Source organism: Sphaerodactylus townsendi, linkage group LG07, assembly GCF_021028975.2.
Source record: "Sphaerodactylus townsendi isolate TG3544 linkage group LG07, MPM_Stown_v2.3, whole genome shotgun sequence".
NCBI classification, from domain to species: Eukaryota; Metazoa; Chordata; class Lepidosauria; order Squamata; family Sphaerodactylidae; genus Sphaerodactylus; species Sphaerodactylus townsendi.
The window spans coordinates 107722738-107740966 of NC_059431.1; the positions used below are offsets into that span (position 1 = coordinate 107722738).

At 42.2% G+C, this 18229-nt stretch overlaps 1 protein-coding gene across 6 annotated transcripts in view; it reads left to right on the forward strand.

The window, feature by feature from the left end:
• Positions 1-18229, forward strand: part of ZNF462 (zinc finger protein 462) — a 180994-nt gene that overhangs the window by 147692 nt on the left and 15073 nt on the right. For all 6 annotated transcript variants that reach the window (XM_048504814.1, XM_048504815.1, XM_048504813.1 and 3 more), the window contains 2 exons: positions 6131-6383; positions 10354-10490. In XM_048504814.1, coding sequence (XP_048360771.1) covers positions 6131-6383; positions 10354-10490 — 390 coding nt within the window. The remainder of the gene's footprint in view (positions 1-6130; positions 6384-10353; positions 10491-18229) is intronic.

Genomic DNA, 18229 nt, shown 5'->3' on the forward strand with positions numbered 1-18229 from the left:
GTGCCTGCGTAGCTATGCAGATGTAAGCTCCAAAAACAATTTTTAAGGAGCGTGGAGGCAAATAGAGCATTTCCTGCTCAGCCATTCGCTTGTGAATGGCTGCAACCGGGGATTTTTGAAAAGGCTCGCTAATACCGTAGCACAATTTTTAAAAAAGTTTTGGGGAAATAACACGGGACAGATTCGTTTTAGGGGCGGGATCTGTGTGGCGTTCCCCTGCACAATAGGGTGTTTTTTTACTGTCCTACACCTGTGTCTGTGTATATTGGCCCGTGCGGAACAGGCCTAAGCATACCTGTTGCATTTTTCTAGTTCTTCTCTCCTGTGGATATTTTATCCATCCCCATGCGCTGAATCCAGATAGATGGTGCGCACAAGAAGTTGAGACTTTTAATTGGAAATTATTGTATACTTAACCAGAAGTAATTTTATTGTTATAATATGTAGGGTATCGTGAAGTTGAAGTTTGTAAGTTATTATTATGATTGTATTTGTGGTTGGTGGCCACCCTGAGTCTGGTTTTTTGCTGGGTGAGGGTAGGATATGCATGGAATAAAACCAATAAATTAAAATAGAATAGATTCTAATTCCCATCCCGGGGGGGGGGGGCAAATCTGCTCGTGGGAGCAGCAGGTAGCCGTGCCACAGATTTGCCCTCCCCAGAGCACTTGCCCCTGCTGTGAACCTCTCTGTCACAGAGGCACAGCACCAGCATCCCTGCACCCCTGCCATTGCTGCCAGCGTATCAGTGGCATGCCAGGGGAGGAGCCGACTTCGCAACCATTCATCACGTTATGCTGGCAGCCAGGGATACAGACTTACACAACCCTTTTGAGTGGCATAAGCCTGTTAAACCCAATGGGGGCTTCTTCTTCACCAAAAGATCTCAGGAGATTTGTGAATTGATCTGCTACTTCTTCCTGGACCTTATTTTTCGTTCAGTGCTCTACGGGGGTCCTAGTGCCTGCCTTGTTCTGAGAGGCAGCATGATCTTGTGTAATGAACTTACGTTAACTCAGCCCGACATTCAGGATGTCTCTCTCCCTCCCCTGAAGAAAGGAGGGGGCAGGAGGCAGTATGATCGTGCATGTTGTGCTGAATTAATTCAGACCAATGTGCAGGATGCCTGCCTGCCTCCCCAGGATCACCCCAGGAAAATTGCCTCTAGGAGGGGATGGGACTGTTTTCACCTGCAGAAACACACTTTCGCTTCTGCCGAACAACTACAGCCGCACTGAGATCTTTTGGTGGGAAAGAGTATACCTAGGTTTGTCTCTTGCCTTGAGAAACCTCTAGAGCAGGGGTGTCCAACTCTGGTGCCCCAGATGTTCATGGACTACATTTCCCATCAGCCCCTGCCAGCATGGCCAATTGGGACTGAAGGGAATCATAGTCCATGAACATCTGGGGCACCAGAGTAGGACACCCCTGCTCTAGAGTCACCATAGGTTGCAACTTGACGACACTTTGCTTCACTCGGACTATTCTGCAAGCCATGTATCATTTGTTCTCATTCTGGTGGCTCAGCATTATGTTGCAAAATGTCCAACTGTTACAAAATGTCCACTTGTTACAAAATGTCCAACTGGGATTATTCTAATTGATTAGGCTCCTAAAAATCAATAGAATTGTGATTTGTTGCTTTATTTACAAATTTTATACCCCCTTCTCCGCCCCAATGCAGCACACGAAAACAATGTAGAATGCAAAGGTAAAATGAATTAAAATGTCTGTTCTAAAAATAATAATTAAAAACTTCCATTTAAGTAAGTCATTCAATGTTTGGCTATAACAAGCATTCCCTGAAAATTTTTTTGCTTCGACATAACAGCAGGAGCTTTTACTGCAGAAAGCCAATTTAAAAAAATTATTATGCAAAATTTGCTTTAAACAAATAATCTACAAAAGGGGTCCTCGACGTAGCCACCGTGGGGGCCATGGAAACTGCTGGTACTTTTCCCTGAATCTGCCAAGTGTCTTTAGAAAACAGGCCGGGTTTTTGCCCAGCAGAGTTTCTGATTGACCACAGGAGATTTGATTGACTGCAAATTTTTAAGATGTTGCAAACCATTTTGTGATTGCATGCACCATCATCCTGTGTCCAAATTCCAAAGGTGCCTACAGGATCAAAAAAGTTGTGGACCCCAATCACAAGTCAGTCCTAATTTCCTCCCGTGTGAAAATGTGTGAGGTAGTAATTTGGATATTGTTGAAAAGGAACACTTGGACAAAGAAAAGTACAGGTGACGACCAAAGTCTCAGCCTTAAGTATAGCCATATAATAGGAAATTATATTCATAGAGTGTGAGTGTGTCTTGAAGCATCTGGTTGTGCTCTGATCATATGCATTTTCAATTTAAAAAAATAAGAAAAATATACATTCCAGATAAAAAAATATAAATGTCCACTATGTTTCTTATAGGTTTGTAGGATAAAGTATTGATCTTTCTGCTCTACACATTGCACTTTCCTATATGATCTGTTTATCGTTTTTAAATTTTAATCCCATTAATGCATCTTATCTTGGGAAACAGGACCGCACTTGAAATAAGTATAATGGTTATACTGCATGTAGTATGGTAACTTAACAGTGAAAGTGCAGATGCAGGTCACCCACGGAACAAAAGTATGCCAACCAACTTGCTGTATTGACACCAAAATCTGAGATATTTAGGTCCTTCTGTTTTCTTCACCATATCTTCTCACAGCTTCCCTAACTGAGCATCTTTGAATAACAGTAATAGACTTAATATGACTTAATATGTTTTCTTGGGATTCTCAAGCTGTTTGGCACTAAACGTTGTCACAAGGGATGTTGCCACTGAAGAAATAGAAGGCTTGTTATTAAGTGCCCTCCAAATAAGTCAAAAAATTAATACAGTGGAACCTCGGTTTTCGTTGGTAATCCGTCCGAAAAGAATCAATGAAAACCGAAACCGATGAAAACCGAGGCAAACTTTTCCATAGGAATCCATGTAAATCCAATTAATCCATTCTAGACACTCCAAAAAACATACCAAAAACACATTCTTTGGTGAATAAACATGGTGTTTAATGCTGAAAACAGTAACAAACAATAGCACTAGGACCAGCTTCAGAGCCAGTGGACCCATGTCGCACCAGAAAGCTGTCCAAAGAGGTCTGTTTCTGACACCTCTTTAAGATTTGTCTGAAATGGGGCAAGACGTTGCTCATTAAACAAGTTGCAGACACGGCCTGCAACAGCTTTGTCTGGGTGATTTTTCTCCACAAACCCCTGCACCTTACTGCAAATCGATGAAAACCAAGACAAATTTTTCACTGAAAAAATCATTGAAAACCGAAGGCAATGAAAACCAAGGTTCCACTGTACCTTGTGAAACAACATTTGATTATGACTAAGCGAGGCTAATCAACAATATCAGTAACCTGCTATTTAAGAATGCTGGTCCCACATCCATTAAACTGTATGGTGTAGTACAGTACAGTCGCGAAAAGGATAAAAATACGATACTGAAAAGGGATAGAAAGACTTACTGTGTAAATTCTTAATCTTGACATTCAAAATAGAGGTTCAAGATCTCTCCCTTCTTCTCTTTACGTATCCTAATTTTACTGTTTTATATTTAGCTCCTCTGTCCCAACCTGCTGTCAGTCTCATGACTCTGGTTTTCCATTTTAATGACATCCCAGGCCTGTTGAATTTCTTTAGACTTCTATGTGGACATTTTTCTTATGGTTGCAAAACTTGAGAACATAGCTTCTGTGACTGAATATTCCCTTTAGGGGAATCTGGTATCTTTCAAATGCTGCCTGTGTGTAAACCTCAAGTACAGGATGTCTTGGTTTATATTTTATGTATTCTCCATTCTTGCATATTGTTTCATAACTTGTTTTTGGATCTTTCTCTTCTCACGGGATGCCTGAATTTCAGGGTAGCTTGAGTTTTCATCTATTCTCTCTGTTAAAAGGTAAGTCCCTGTAAGCCAATAGGTTTAGCCACTACGTAAATAGATGTGGCTATATGTATGTTCAATGAAGTCATAATATAGGTGATACATGAAACTTCTGTACTTGATGCATAATTACTGTACTTGATGCATAAAAGAACAAAGGTTCATGGTATATTAGTCTCCTTCTTTTTCCAGACAGTACCGTTTATTTCAACTCAACTATTATTATCCCTTTCATGGGAAAGTGTCTAATCTGAGATTTTAGTCAATAGCTCAAAATCATATTTCAGAAATCACGATAGCAAAAAGTGACTTACCAAAAAAAGGTACACCAGAATGCACTGTATCTTTCACCTTTTCCCCTTCTGTGCTTCTTAAAACAGATGGTTTCATCGTTCTATCATACTTCATTCTGAATTTAAAAAAATAATACAGTGCAACTACTGTGACTTGGATCTGTTGGTATATTTCCGCAAACAAAAACGTCTGCACATAGTGCATGTCTTTTTTGCCATTTCTCTCTTGCTGCAGCCCAAAATACCCCTACTCCTGGGGGGGTCCTCAGCTTGGGGGATCCACGTCTATGATTTATATGGTCAGACAAGCATGTGTGTGTGTGTGTGTGTGTGTGTGTGTGTGTGTGTGTGTGTGTGTGTGTGTGTGTGTGTGTGTGTGTGTGTGTGTGTGTGTGTGTAAATCAGGGTCTTTTTAACACTTTCCTCTCGCCCTGTTTCCTTGCTAAATTGGTGCCCATGGAGCTCTTTCTGGTTTTGATGTGTTGGTGTGGGGAAGGAGCAATTTAGGGCAGCTTATTTTCAGCAGGAATACAGAAGCATGAGATGGAGTTCATGGTTGTCCTTCCTCTGCATCAGTCTTTCAGCTTAAATTGTAGCTCAGCAGTCCCATTCTGTTAAAGAAATGTCACTGGTGAAATGGATCACAGAAATACACAAGCGGTATTCCTTCCCTTAATTTTTCAGCATTTATTTTTGGGAGGAGTGCAGGGGGAATGAACAGTGAAAGTTCCAGGTCATTGTAATAGCTCTTCCTGTTTGCCATCAGTGAAATCAAGTAGTTCACCGAGAATGCATTAAGATGGTATCAGTCAGATTGAGAGTTTGTGAGACTTACTGATCATAGATGATAGATAGATAGATAGATAGATAGATAGATAGATAGATAGATAGATGGATGGATGGATGGATGGATGGATGGATGGATGGATGGATGGATGGATGGATGGATGGATGGATGGATGGATGGATGGATGGATGGATGGATGGATGGATGGATGGATGGATGGATGGATGGATGGATGGATGGATGGATGGATGGATGGATGGATGGATGGATGGATGGATGGATGGATGGATGGATGGATGGATGGATGGATGGATCTCTATTTAAGTCAGTGTGAATGAACACTATTATCATTGTTGTTGCTGCTATTATTATTTATTAACTTAATTTATACCATGTCTTTCTCCCCAGTGGGGACCCAAAAACACCTTACACCATTCTCCTCTTTTCCATTTTATCCTTACAACAACCCTGAGAAGTAAGTTAGGCTGAGAGTGTGTGTGGACTTGTGCAGGCTTGTGTATGTTGTTTATTTAAAGTTATTAATAATCCTGTCTTTCCACAGTGCCTGAGGTGGCTCGTTTTTGGTTTTGTGCCCATAGCCGTAAACGTATTTTGTTGCATCACTACCAACAGGGATCATTTTACATTTCCTAGCAAGAGGCAGGCCCGGTTCTTTCTCAGGGCTTGGTTTGCACACGTCATTTGATCTCTCATTAATTAATAACTCTCAGTCAAATGCATGAACTGTCTCCGCTGAAAAGTATCATCTGCAAATTGACATTTGGCAAAATGAAAGCTCTGTCAGTGGTGACTTACAGGGCAGTTCTAAACTGCGTGACACCCTTCTCACCCCATTAACTTCACTTGACTTAGAAGGGTGTAACACTGTTTGGGATTGCAGCATCCTTATTCGGTTAAGGAAGCCACTCTTGGTGTCCCAGACAATGACCAAAAAAGCCATGAAGAAGCAAAAAGACCTTCTGTTCAAGTGGCCCAGAAGGAAAAGTTGCAGAACAAAATTATTTTTAAAGCATATGTTGATTTCAGAGATGTCAAACATGTCCTTTATATTCTTCAGTTTCTTAATTTCACCAGTCCTTGTTTTCCCCCAACAGATTCTTCCTATTCAGAGCCTCCAGATGTCCAACAGCAATTGAACCACTATCAGTCGGCAGCTCTGGCAAGGAATAATAACAATATTAGCCCCCCGCTTTCCGGAACAGACCAGAAAGCTGAAGCTGTCCTTAACTGTGAATTTTGTGAATTCTCCTCGGGTTATATTCAGAGTATTCGGCGTCATTATCGTGACAAACATGGAGGGAAGAAGCTTTTTAAGTGCAAAGATTGTTCCTTCTATACAGGCTTTAAGTAAGTATTTATATCATAAATATCCCCTTTTTTCAAACCTTGACTTCAGACCATGTTATTAAACTTGGATGGTGAAGAAGATGGTCATGATAGCAGATAAGGATCAAAATCACCTTCTGACATTGAAGTGTATTTATTTCCTTCATTGATCAGTGAAGCCAAAGCAAATAATTTTCCTCTCATCCATTTTTCCTCGCAACCCTGCAAAGTAGGTTAGGCTGAAAGAGAGAGGGGCAGCCCCAAGATCACTACTCTCAGTGGCCCACCAGGTGCCTTTGGGAGCTCACGTGCAGGATGTGAAAGCAATGGCCTTCTGCTGCTGCTGCTGCTCCCGAGCACCTGGACTGTTAAGGCATTTGCAATCTGAGATCAAGGAGGATCAAGATTGGTAGCCATAGATCGACTTCTCCTCCACAAATCTGTCCAAGCCCCTTTTTAAAGCTATCCAGTTCCTATGCCCAGTTCTGAAAAGAAGAGGAGGAAAATTCAAGGGCCATACGTGCACTAGCATATTAAAAAGTCCACTTGTGTCTACTCTTGTACAGATGCAACTAGCTAATGCTTCAACATCACATTTTGACACACCCCAATAACCTCCTAGGAACTCTAGAGAATGCACCTGTATCTTTTAGCGACAGTCTGCGAAGCATCCTTCAGAGCCGCCAGTGCTCTCAACTTTGAGTGAAAGCGCAAGCAAGAGAGAAAAAAACTGCAGACACAAATCTTCCCACAGCTCCTTTCTCCTGATCTCTTTTAGTTAGAGGTTGACATCTGCCCAGAAGCAAGAGGAATTTAGAAACCAGCCTAGGGGAAAGAAATAGCAAATCCCTATCAATTGTGCAGTACTCTGCAGTCAGCAAAACTTTCAGTCTTCTAAGTTTGGAATCATTGAAGTGGATTTTATTCAAACTTTTTAGCTGAATTTTACAGACGATGTACGAAAGATTTTCAATAAATGCAAGGGGGAGGAATGGGGTTGCGTTGCGTATTATTCTCCTTCCTTAAATAATTGAAGTAGCTAGAAAAAGGTGGTTATGAGTTTATCCATTGGGCTTTACGATGAACTATTTAGGAACTTGATCGAGCAATTATTGTTGCACATAGCACTACAATTTAGGCCAGCTCTCAAACGGAAGTAGCATGGTTTGGAAGACATGGTTTTCAAATGGTGAGCTCCCCCTCCTGTGGAATTTGGAGCGATTGCTAGGAACCATGGAAGCTCTTTTATGATCCTGAATCCAAAAATCAAAATTATTCTGCCTTGACAGGACCAAGAGAAAGACATCCCTCTTGGTGACATCCACACTTATCGCAGCTAGTGGAACCTGGGGCACTTTCGCACATGCAGAATAATGCACTTTCAATCCACTTCCAAATCTCCTCAATGGGCACTTGCTTAACCAGGGCTGCGTTAGCTGCAGCACTTCTAGTTGAGTGTGCTGTTATAGCACCTGGGATAGGAAGGTGGTTAGCCTTATGGGCTTCTGCAATACAAGCTCTAATATTTGAGCTTATCGCTGCCGTGGACATGGCCTCCCCCAACCTAGGAGGCGCCACATTAATAAAAAGACTCTCTGACTTTCTGAAGGATTCAGAACGAATAAGGAAAGCTTTGAGGGACCGTCGGACGTCCAGATGGTGCCAGAGACGCTCCCTGGGATGCATCTGGATTTTACTGTGCGAAATAGCAAAATCCACTTTCAAACAATTGTGAAAGTGCATTATTCTGCATGTGCGAAAGTCCCCATAGATGTGTCAATTCTACTACCATTGATTTTCTTTTGAATTATGGGCCAACATTCCTGCCATAATGGGTTTTCTTTTGCTTCCTGGGAATACCTGTGATAGTCCATGTGGCCACACCAGTCTCTCTTTCCAGTGATCATGGTGTCTCCCCTTTCCAGTACTTTTATATCTTAGATAAGTGAGAAACCAGTGGTTATTTTCTCCCCGTGGGCCTGGCTCTTGTTTGCAAGGCAACAAAGTGGCAGAGACCTGAGTTTCTAGAATGGACTGCATCAGATTGCAGTGGTGGCTTGCTTGCTTGCTTGCTTGCTTGCTTGCTTGCTTGCTTGCTTGCTTGCTTGCTTGCTTGCTTATTTATTTATTTATTTTATATACCGGTTCACAACAAGGTTAAAACATACATTAAAACATAATTTACATATCAATTACCCAAAAACAGAACCCATTTAAAAATGTGGATGGCGTCTGGCTACCCCCCTCCCCCCCCCCTTGTGCCCACGGGAGGCCAGATGACATGGTAGATGTATTTTTAACCAGGCTGGCCAAACGCCTGGTGGAACAGGTCTCAGTCCTTGCAGGCCCTGCTTGGAAACTCTGCAAGTGTCCCAGAGAGGCCCTGATCTCCCTAGGGAGCCTGTTCCACCAGGTAGGGGCCAGGGCTGAAAAGGCCCTGCCCCTCGTCGAAGCCAGCCTGATCATTTTTGGGCCAGGGATCACGAGTAGGTCCTCCTCCGAGGAGCGGAGGGGCCTACCGGGGCAATATGGGGAGAGGCTTACATTTTGGAATATTTTCTTCTGTTGAGAGTTCTACGCAAAAAGAAAACCAGTACAGAAAACAAAAGGGGAGAGGGGTAGAACTCTCCCCCCCCTACTGTTGTGCTAGTTTCTAGTTACTTTGGGGGATTCTTGTGTGAAAGAACATTCAAAGCTGCATATCTACTGCTTATATTCTGAAATGGTGCGGGCTATTCTTCTCAGCTCAGGGTTTTGTCACCTCGTTGCCACCTCACTCTCCTGCACTGGTGAATCAGGCCTGAGAACAGACACAACTGTCAATCTTTTAATTATGGCTTCACTTCCTGTGCTTGGAGGAACACGATCAGATGTGACAGACCTCATCTTGATATTCTCTTTCTTTGAGGACTGTACACAAGGCATGTGAGAAAGGGGTTGGCTGCAGTCCTGGAAGAGCCAGAGTCAAATATTATTAAACACACACTCCTTTGAGAGTTTTGTATATTAGAGCTAAAAGTATTGGGCCATTGAAGGAATTCCAAAACCAAACCCATCGGGAGTTTGGTCAGCCCAAACCCAAACATGATTGTGGAATGATGATAGGTTATTGACAAGTTGCTAATATCTGTACTGCACACATTGTAGTTATATTGTAAGCCAAAAGTGTATATTGTAAGCCAAAAGCATTATTTGGGCGAGAGGTTCAAGGAGTACTTTTGTATGTATGTAAACACAAGAATTTTCATTATAAAGATTTAAAACACATTGCTGCCTTAGGACAAATGTGTTCGTCTCAGGGTGTAAAAGTGGTTTGGCTGTATTTACTCATCTAGATATGAAGAAGAAGAGTTGGATTTATATCCAAGGGGTTTACAAAGGGGGTTACAAACTGCTTTCCCTTCCCCCCTCACAACAAACACCCTGTGAGGTAAGTGGGGCTGAGAGAGCTCAGAAGAACTGTGACTAGCCCAAGGTCCCCCAGCTGGCGTTTGTTGGAGTGCACAGGCTAATCTGAATTCCCCAGATAAGCCTCCACAGCTCAGGTGGCAGAGCGGGAAATCAAACCCGGTTCCTCCAGTTTAGAGTACACCTGCTCTTAACCACTACGCCACTGCTGCTCCATATGTAACAGAATGAGGTGTTAGACTTCTGAGGTGGAACAATGGAACTTATCACCTCTGATGGTGATTGTTCTGAAGGGCCAGGCAGATATATCACTGGTTGATCTGCTAACCATGGTTCACTCCTAGTACCGGTACCCTGGTTAACAGATCATGAAATGGAATTTGTGGCTGGCCTTTAAGAGGGGTACTCAAGCCCAACTGTATCTTGCCTTGGAAAGGTTTGTGGCAAATGCTGATAACTCTTCCTTTGACAAAATAGAAGCAGAGTGATGTCTGAATCTTCTGACCCAAGCCTACATTATCTAATGCATTGGGTTCCTCAGCATCCTGTTCTGAAGCTGTCCCCTACTCCCCTCTGTTTACAGATCTGCTTTTACTATGCACGTTGAAGCTGGGCATTCGGCCGTTCCTGAGGAAGGACCCAAAGATCTACGCTGTCCTCTGTGTCTGTACCACACCAAATATAAACGGAACATGATTGACCATATCGTCCTTCATAGAGGTAAAGGAATGGTTGGGGGATGGTGAATAACAGAAAGTCAAGACACATAGAATGTTGTTAGGTGATTCTATGGACAGTGTTTTGTCACGCTAAAGTTTGCAGTTTGGGGATCTTTCTTTGCGTTTGGAATCTCAGATTGTTTCTGTGATAAGAGCGGCTTTTTACTAACTTAAACTGACCTACCAGCTGTCCTTGCTACTAAAACAAAAGAGTGTCGGCACTCTCGTTTGTGCCTTGATGACTTCTAGATTTTTGGATGCCGCAGTGCGGTCCACATGGGCTTGCCCTTGAAGACAGGTCGGAAAATTCAGCTATTCCAAAATGCTACCACCTGTTGTTGAATATGAGCAGGAAAGAGCATGTCTTTGCTGAAAATTATGTTGGTTAAGTATGTGTTTCTAGCACTATTCAAGCTGTTTGGGCCTTGAAAGCCAAAGTCAATTTGTGTCCAAAAGAGATGAAGGAAAATCTACTACCATACTGAACCTCTCTGCAAGTAAAGGGCCTTGCACAGTTTCAGGCTGAAGTAAAGTCGCCGGGCACTTCTCAGGAGCAATAGTGTCTCCAATTTTGCAACACTCACTCCTCCCCGTGACATTCCTCTGTCTCTTCTCATTGCTGCTTCTGGGGGTTGTACATTACACTGAGTGTTTGTTTAATGACTCGTAAGATCTGGATCATTTTATGCTGCTCGTTTTTTATTTTTGTTATTTATTTGATGCCTATCCTGCCCTTCCTTGACCAAAGTCAGACTCAGGGCTACCAACAAGCACAAACAGATTAAAACAATAAACCATAACATGTAAATTATGCTTAAAATCCTCATTAGCTTTAAAATTCCAGATGGCGCCTTTCAGCATTAATAATTTGTTCTGCTACTCTTTTAAAATAATGTTTTCTGTGCTTGTAATCGTTGTTTATATTTGTTGTGAATGTTGTGTAACTTTGACTAAGTTGCAGTGTAGGACCATCCAGGTCCATGAGCACAGATCACATTACTCAGCTGAAAGCCTCCAGAGGCTGGGCATGGGGGACAGCCAGCGTGGTGTGGTAGTTAAGAGCAGCGGATTCTAATCTGGTGAATCTCATTTATTCCCCCTCTCCTCCACATGGAACCTGCTGGGTGCCCTTGGGCTAATCACAGTTCTCTCTGAACTCTCTCACTCCCACCTACATCTCATGGTGTCTGTTGCGGGGAGGGGAAGGGAAGGAGTTTGTAAGCTGCTTTGAGACTCTTTAGAGTTGAGAAAAGCAGTGTATAAATCCAAACTCTTCTTCTTAAAGGTTTGGACTGGAATCTGCAAGACTCCGATTTGAAGCCCCACTCTGCCATGGGAGCTTTCTGGGTAGCCTTGGGCCAGTCACACGCTCTGAGCCTAACACATGTCACAAAATTGTTGCGAGGATAAAGCAGAGGAGAGGAGAACGATGTAAGATGCTTTGAGGAGAAAGGCGGGATGTAACTAAAAGTAAATAAGTAAATACAGTGGAACCTCGGTTTTCATTGCTTTCGGTTTTCATTGCTTTCGGTTTTCATCTATTTTTTCAGTGAAAATTTTTTCTCGGTTTTTATCGATTTGCCTCGGTTTTCATCTATTTTTTCAGTGAAAATTTTTTCTCGGTTTTCATCGATTTGCCGCAGTTTTCATCTATTTTTCAGTGAAAAATTTGTCTCGGTTTTCATCGATTTGCCTCGGTTTTCATCGATTTTTTCAGTGAAAAATTTGTCTCGGTTTTCATCGATTTGCCTCAGTTTTCATCGATTTTTTCAGTGAAAAATTTCTCTCGGTTTTCATCGATTTGCCTCGGTTTTCATCGATTTGCAGTAAGGTGCAGGGGTTTGTGGAGAAAAATCACCCGGACAAAGCTGTTGCAGGCCATGTCTGCAACTTGTTTAATGACAATGTCTTGCCCCATTTCAGACAAATCTTAAAGAGGCGTCAGAAACAGACCTCTTTGGACAGCTTTCTGGTGCGACATTGGTCCATTGACTCTGAAGCTGGTCCTAGTGTTATTGTTTGTTACTGTTTTCAGCATTAAACACTATGTTTATTCACCAAAAATGTGTTTTTGGTATTTTTTGTTTGAGTGGATTAATTGGATTTACACTGATTCCTATAGAAAAGTTTGCCTCAGTTTTCATCGGTTTCAGTTTTCATCGATTCTTTTCAGACGGATTACCAACGAAAACTGAGGTTTCACTGTACTTAAATTCATCACATTTTTGTTCATCTATAATATTCTCACAATCAGAGTGATAAGAGTTTTGAAGATGAGGGATGGTGGTGGTTGGTTTTGCTGGCTGCAAAACCTTATTTTTGCTAGGTAGACATAAACACCTGAAAGTGCCTTATATTGAGTCAGACCATGGAGTCGTCTAGGTTAGTATTGTCTATGCTGGCTGGCAAGAACTCTCCAGAGTCTCAAGGAGAAGTTTTTTATATATATCTTATTGTCTGATGCTTTTAACTGGAGTTGCCAGAGATCAAACATGGGGCCTTCTGCATGCAAATTAGATGTTTGGCCACTGAGCACAGCTTCATCACTGTATGTATATATGTGTTACATATGAAACCCACATCCTAGCCTCTTTAAACTGTGTGTGTATACATTGTGCAGCATGTATAAACACCATCTCTGTGCCATGTTATGCCTAGAATGTCTTTCTCTGCCTGGCACCAGGCCTCACCTGATCTTCCAGAACAGAACAGAGAATCTTGGCTTGGGTGTATGTGTGTGGGATTTTTTCTCCCCCCTTAAGAAAATTCAAGAGGAATTTTCAGATTTTGTTGGCCGCAGAGTTATGCGCTCAGAAGACACAGCTGTTTGCACTCTTCAGATCTGGGAATGCTGCCCATAGTTATCACACTTGATGCTTTGAGATGGTCTGTTGGCTATTGAAATCCACACCCATGTGTTGGGGGTGGCACTCTGCCTGTTTACAAGCTGAGCAGCGTCCCCCAGCAGGGGTGTTGTTGCTGAGGCGATGAGAGCTGTATCTGCTTTGTCTTCAGGAGGAACTCTTTTTATGTTGTGGTAGAGGTGTGCCACTCAGGTTCTCAAAGCAACACAACCGTTGGCGAATGAAGGCCCGAGTGGAGAACACAAGAAGACTGGAGTTCATAGGCATTTTCTGACTGTCTGAGAAAGGCGAGCCAATGACTTTCCCATCTGTCCCTGTCCATACAAAGACCTCTCTGGGATTCAAAATGTGTGTAACAGAGCCACCTCTGTGAATGTAAAAGCTGAGGAAACAATGGCTTCCAGTGTTGAGCTTAACCTCTGAGGGAGCTGTAGCGCCAGTCTGCCAGAGCGTTTGACCTCTAGGGCATACTAGAAGGTTTATCTGTTTTACAAAGGTTTTTTTTTAAGATGGAGGGTCCACAGAGGTTTCAAGAGGTGGTGTTAGTTATTGTTTCATTCTTGTCTGGCGGTGTACAAGTGAATCAACTAGTTCCTGGTTCCTTCCAGGTTTAGTTTCTGAGGTACCTTAACCTCTGTCTGGAATGCACTGCTAAAGAAACTTTTGAGTGGTAAATAGGTAGTGTGGGAAGAAGGCCCAGAAATAGGCATGAAAGTTTTTTGTTTTGTTTTGTTTTGTTTTTTAAAAACTGCTAATGAATTTAACATCTTTGCTGCCCTTTGCATCTTTTTTATTTTTTAAAAAAAGTTTTATTATTGCATTAAACATTGAATATGAGACATTCTAATAATAAACATTCAAACACAAACAAATCACGTAAAACGCTGCAGAGGAGGGCAATGGCAAACTACCTCTGAGTTTCTCTTGCCTTCAAGCTCCTCAGGTCAGACCTAGGGGCCAAGGGGGGATGGCTGCCCCGGGCAGCTCACAGCGGGGTGTAATAGCAGCAGCAAACATAAAGAAAAAATATGTATATAATATACAGAGGCCATCAATTTGTACTTTTCCCCCTTCAAAAGAAAAGTCAATCTGATCCTGAAACCCACCCCTTTCTTTGGCTGCCAGGAATTGGTCGCAACTTGATGGCTCATATGTGTGTCCATGTTGGATCCCACTAGGAAGTCCTCCGCTTTTTAACAAATGTACCAATTTGAATTGCCCTTTCCACCAACTTTGCGTCAATTTATTAACATCGCAGAGCAGATTCCTCTCTCCACATTCTATTTAGTTCCTTAGCTTACCTCTCTAAGGGATCTTAAAGTATTTACTTCCTTCAAATTAATTCTGATTTATTAATAATTGGCTGTAGGAAATATATGCTGGTTGATCTTGTTGTATGTTTGTTTTGTTTTCCTGTGATGTATATTGTTTGGGAAGAGAGAAAGAGGGTTTTTTTGGTTAGCTTAAGATAGCTGCGTATAAGGAAAAGAACGAGAAATTCTGATCCGAACAGATAGCAGAGATGTGAACTTAGATAGATGCTAATCGAAGTAAAATGCGCACATAAAGGTTTCATTAGAGCATAGTTAAGACATTTTGGTCACTATTAATATGAGTCTGAGGCTATTTACAGATTATGGGGTTGTTTTGGGAGGAGAGGTTGGCTTGAAGTGGGAAAATGTGTTTCTCATTAAAACAGTTATAGGCTACAGGATGTTATCAATCTGCCCCAGAAATTGCTGTGTCGCTGATTTCAGGACATCAACTTACACACTGTCGTAAGTGTGGGTTTTAACTTACCTTATATAGGCACAGAGGGAGCTGTGATTTTTATGGACTTTATAAGGCTTCAAGGAGGAACATATTTAAAACCAGGAACTGGTTATTGCATGAACACAGTGGTTGTAAGGAATAGCTTCTGGCTTGTAAATTGAGCTTTGGTTTCCTAAAAGCCTAACCTATTGAACTGTTTTGACCCACCTTTCCTTAGAGCTAGGGAAATGCAGACCTTTTTTATTCAGTAGAGATAATGCCATTAGTTGTTAAGGTCTTCCAATAAGCTGCTTCCACCCAAAATGTCTAAAGGATTTTCACCCTCCTCCCCAATATTGCTTAAACGTTTTCTCACTCATGATAGATATTGCCTTAGATTGCAGTTTTGACCCATCCCGTATGTTTGGTAGGCTGTAACTGCTCTTTGCAAATAAATATCCTTCCCCTCCGTTACTCCATGTGGGAAGCCGGTATCCAGGATGCACGGTTTCTGGAATCCCCAACTTTTTACAACCTGTGGGGCTGGGCACCTAAAGAATGTTGAGATGAGGTGTTGGGTGCCATCTTAAAATGGCTGCTGCAGGAGGTGGAGCCAAACCCAAAATGGCTGACTTGGAAAACACTTGGAAAATGGGACATCTTTTCATTTGAATGGGGACAGCCAAAAACAATGGTCCTGCCAGCTTACGGTGGCCCCACCCACATTCTGAAAAGGTTGGCAAGTGCTGGAGGAAGTAGCGGTGAGTGCCACAGCACCTATAGGTGCTACGTTGGGGAACTCTACCATATTAAATAGAACCCATAAGAACAGAGAGATTTCTCCTCCTAAGCTTCTGCCCTGACCAGTGAAGTCAGGGGTTTTTTTTTATTTAATCCCTTGGCAATCTGCTGCCATTCCAGCTGTTAAGTTCTCTTACAAAAAGAGCCTCGGTATTATTATAGTCGCAGTATGAACCAGACTTAGAGCAAGCGTGGGTGGACTATAGCTTAAGAACCCAAGACAAAGATTTGCTATTTAGATTTAAAGTTTTGTTTATTGTAAAGGAAACCAGAACTTACATGGCATGAAGTTAAAGGAAGACATTTTAAAATTCTGATTGACAATTTAGACAATTTTATGTTGTCGCTAGATATTTTAGCGGTTGTTCTTCAAAGCTTTTACAGTGTATTGGTTATATTATTGTCACCCAACTTGGGTAGAGTCTCAATCGCAAGGTACTCCCAGCAGGGTATGTGTTGGCTGATTGCTGTGGCTTCTACACTTACGATTGTCCCACAACAAATATGCAGGATGAGAAGACTGGTTACGGAATGGTAAAAGCATTCCAAAAATCTCAAAGCCCTTCTTCCAGTTTTCCAGTCGGAATTGGTAGAACAAGCTCTTTGCCAACAAAAGTGAAGACTGTGAACCAATCAATCAAATACACGTGGGAAAGAATAACAGTCCAGTCCCAAGCAGAGTTAGCCCTTTCTACGCACAGTAAATTTCAATGAACTTAGAAGGCTGTAACTCTATTTAGGGATTGTACTGTAAATATTCTGAAGGGTTGAACAATCACGTGGACTATAGAATGCTGCAGGAGCATGTCACACACACCTTGAGTTCCTTGACAGCAAAGAGGAAATGCCTCCGAAGCATTTATACAGAACTCAAAAACCAAGTTAGCATAACTTTGCTAACAGGGTGTGGGAGTGGGGTGGAAATCCGAGCGTTCTGCTATCAAATGACAAACATGGTTCCACAAAGGAAACCAAGTTCACACCAATAAACTGGCTTCTTGAGAACAGCATTAGAAACAGGAGCTGATCAGTCTGCGTTGACCGAGCTGTTAACTGTCTCGCTCATATTTTTCACACCCTGGTGTGCACAGCTTTTCCCTCAGGGAAAAAAAAAAAGCTAGCAAAGATGACGTGATTGTAGTTGTAGTTGGGCTTAAAGCCTTTGGTGTGGCGTTTGCTTCTCATGTTACACAGGATCTGTGGTAGAGAGAGTTCACACACGCCCACATGGTTTGCAGCGGGACACTGTGTCTGAACCAGGTCTTTCTGAATCACACATCACCCTGTGAGTTCATCCCGACAGCTGTTTTCCACATGAAGCATTTTCGACCCAGATACCACATCTGTGTAGGAAATGGCAGATACTCTGCATGAACTGTCCTTTCAAATGTTGTGGAATGCCCCGAGTGGCAGAGAGTTTCTTTACAGAGAAAGGGGCACGTAAGTTACACGTTGATTATGAAGGGCAACAGGTGTATTTGGTATATATAATCCTGTCAAGCAAAGTAATGAGCGGAAACGTGGATTGTGCGGCACGTCAAATTAGAATAGTTATCTGTCAAAAGACCAGCCGTTTTACCTCAGAAGTTCATAAAAACATAAGCAGAACTTTACTTAAACTGAGAGAGAAAACATACAGTATATACATTAACAAAGTATCACAAATAATAGTTACATGTACAACACATGGTTTGTTACAGTATGGTTGTGTTACAATATATTTTAGTCAGAGCACTTTCTATATATCATTTGGTTTACAGAGCACAGAGAAACATTTTTCCAGTCAGTCAGTCAGTCAGTCAGTCTGTCTCAGAATGTGTGTGAGGGAACAGAACACTACCAACGGATTTTAACTATCACCTTTAGAATGTTCGTGCAGCTTCCCAGAATTCCATGCTGCTCTTGCTGCTGCTGCATGCAAAGTAAGGCTGGAAATTCCAACAGATTATGCACCTATATCAGTGATGGCGAACCTTTTCGAGGCCGAGTGCCCAAATTGCAACCCCAAACCCACTTATTTATCACAAAGTGCCAACACGGCAATTTAACCTGAATACTGAGGTTTTAGTTTAGAAAAAACGGTTTGCTCCGAGGTGCACGTTACTCAGGAGTAAGCTTGGTAGTAGTCGGTGGCTTTGCTTTGAAGCAACCATGCAACTCTTCCAACGGGTTAATCACAACCCTAGGAGGGTTTACCCAGAAGCAAGCCCCATTGCCAACAACCGAGCTTACTTCCAGGTAAAGGATCGTGCATTAGTTCTTCGCATGAAAATCAGTGGGGTTTAACAGCGCTTAACAGGGTTACCTACACTGCTTCCACAAA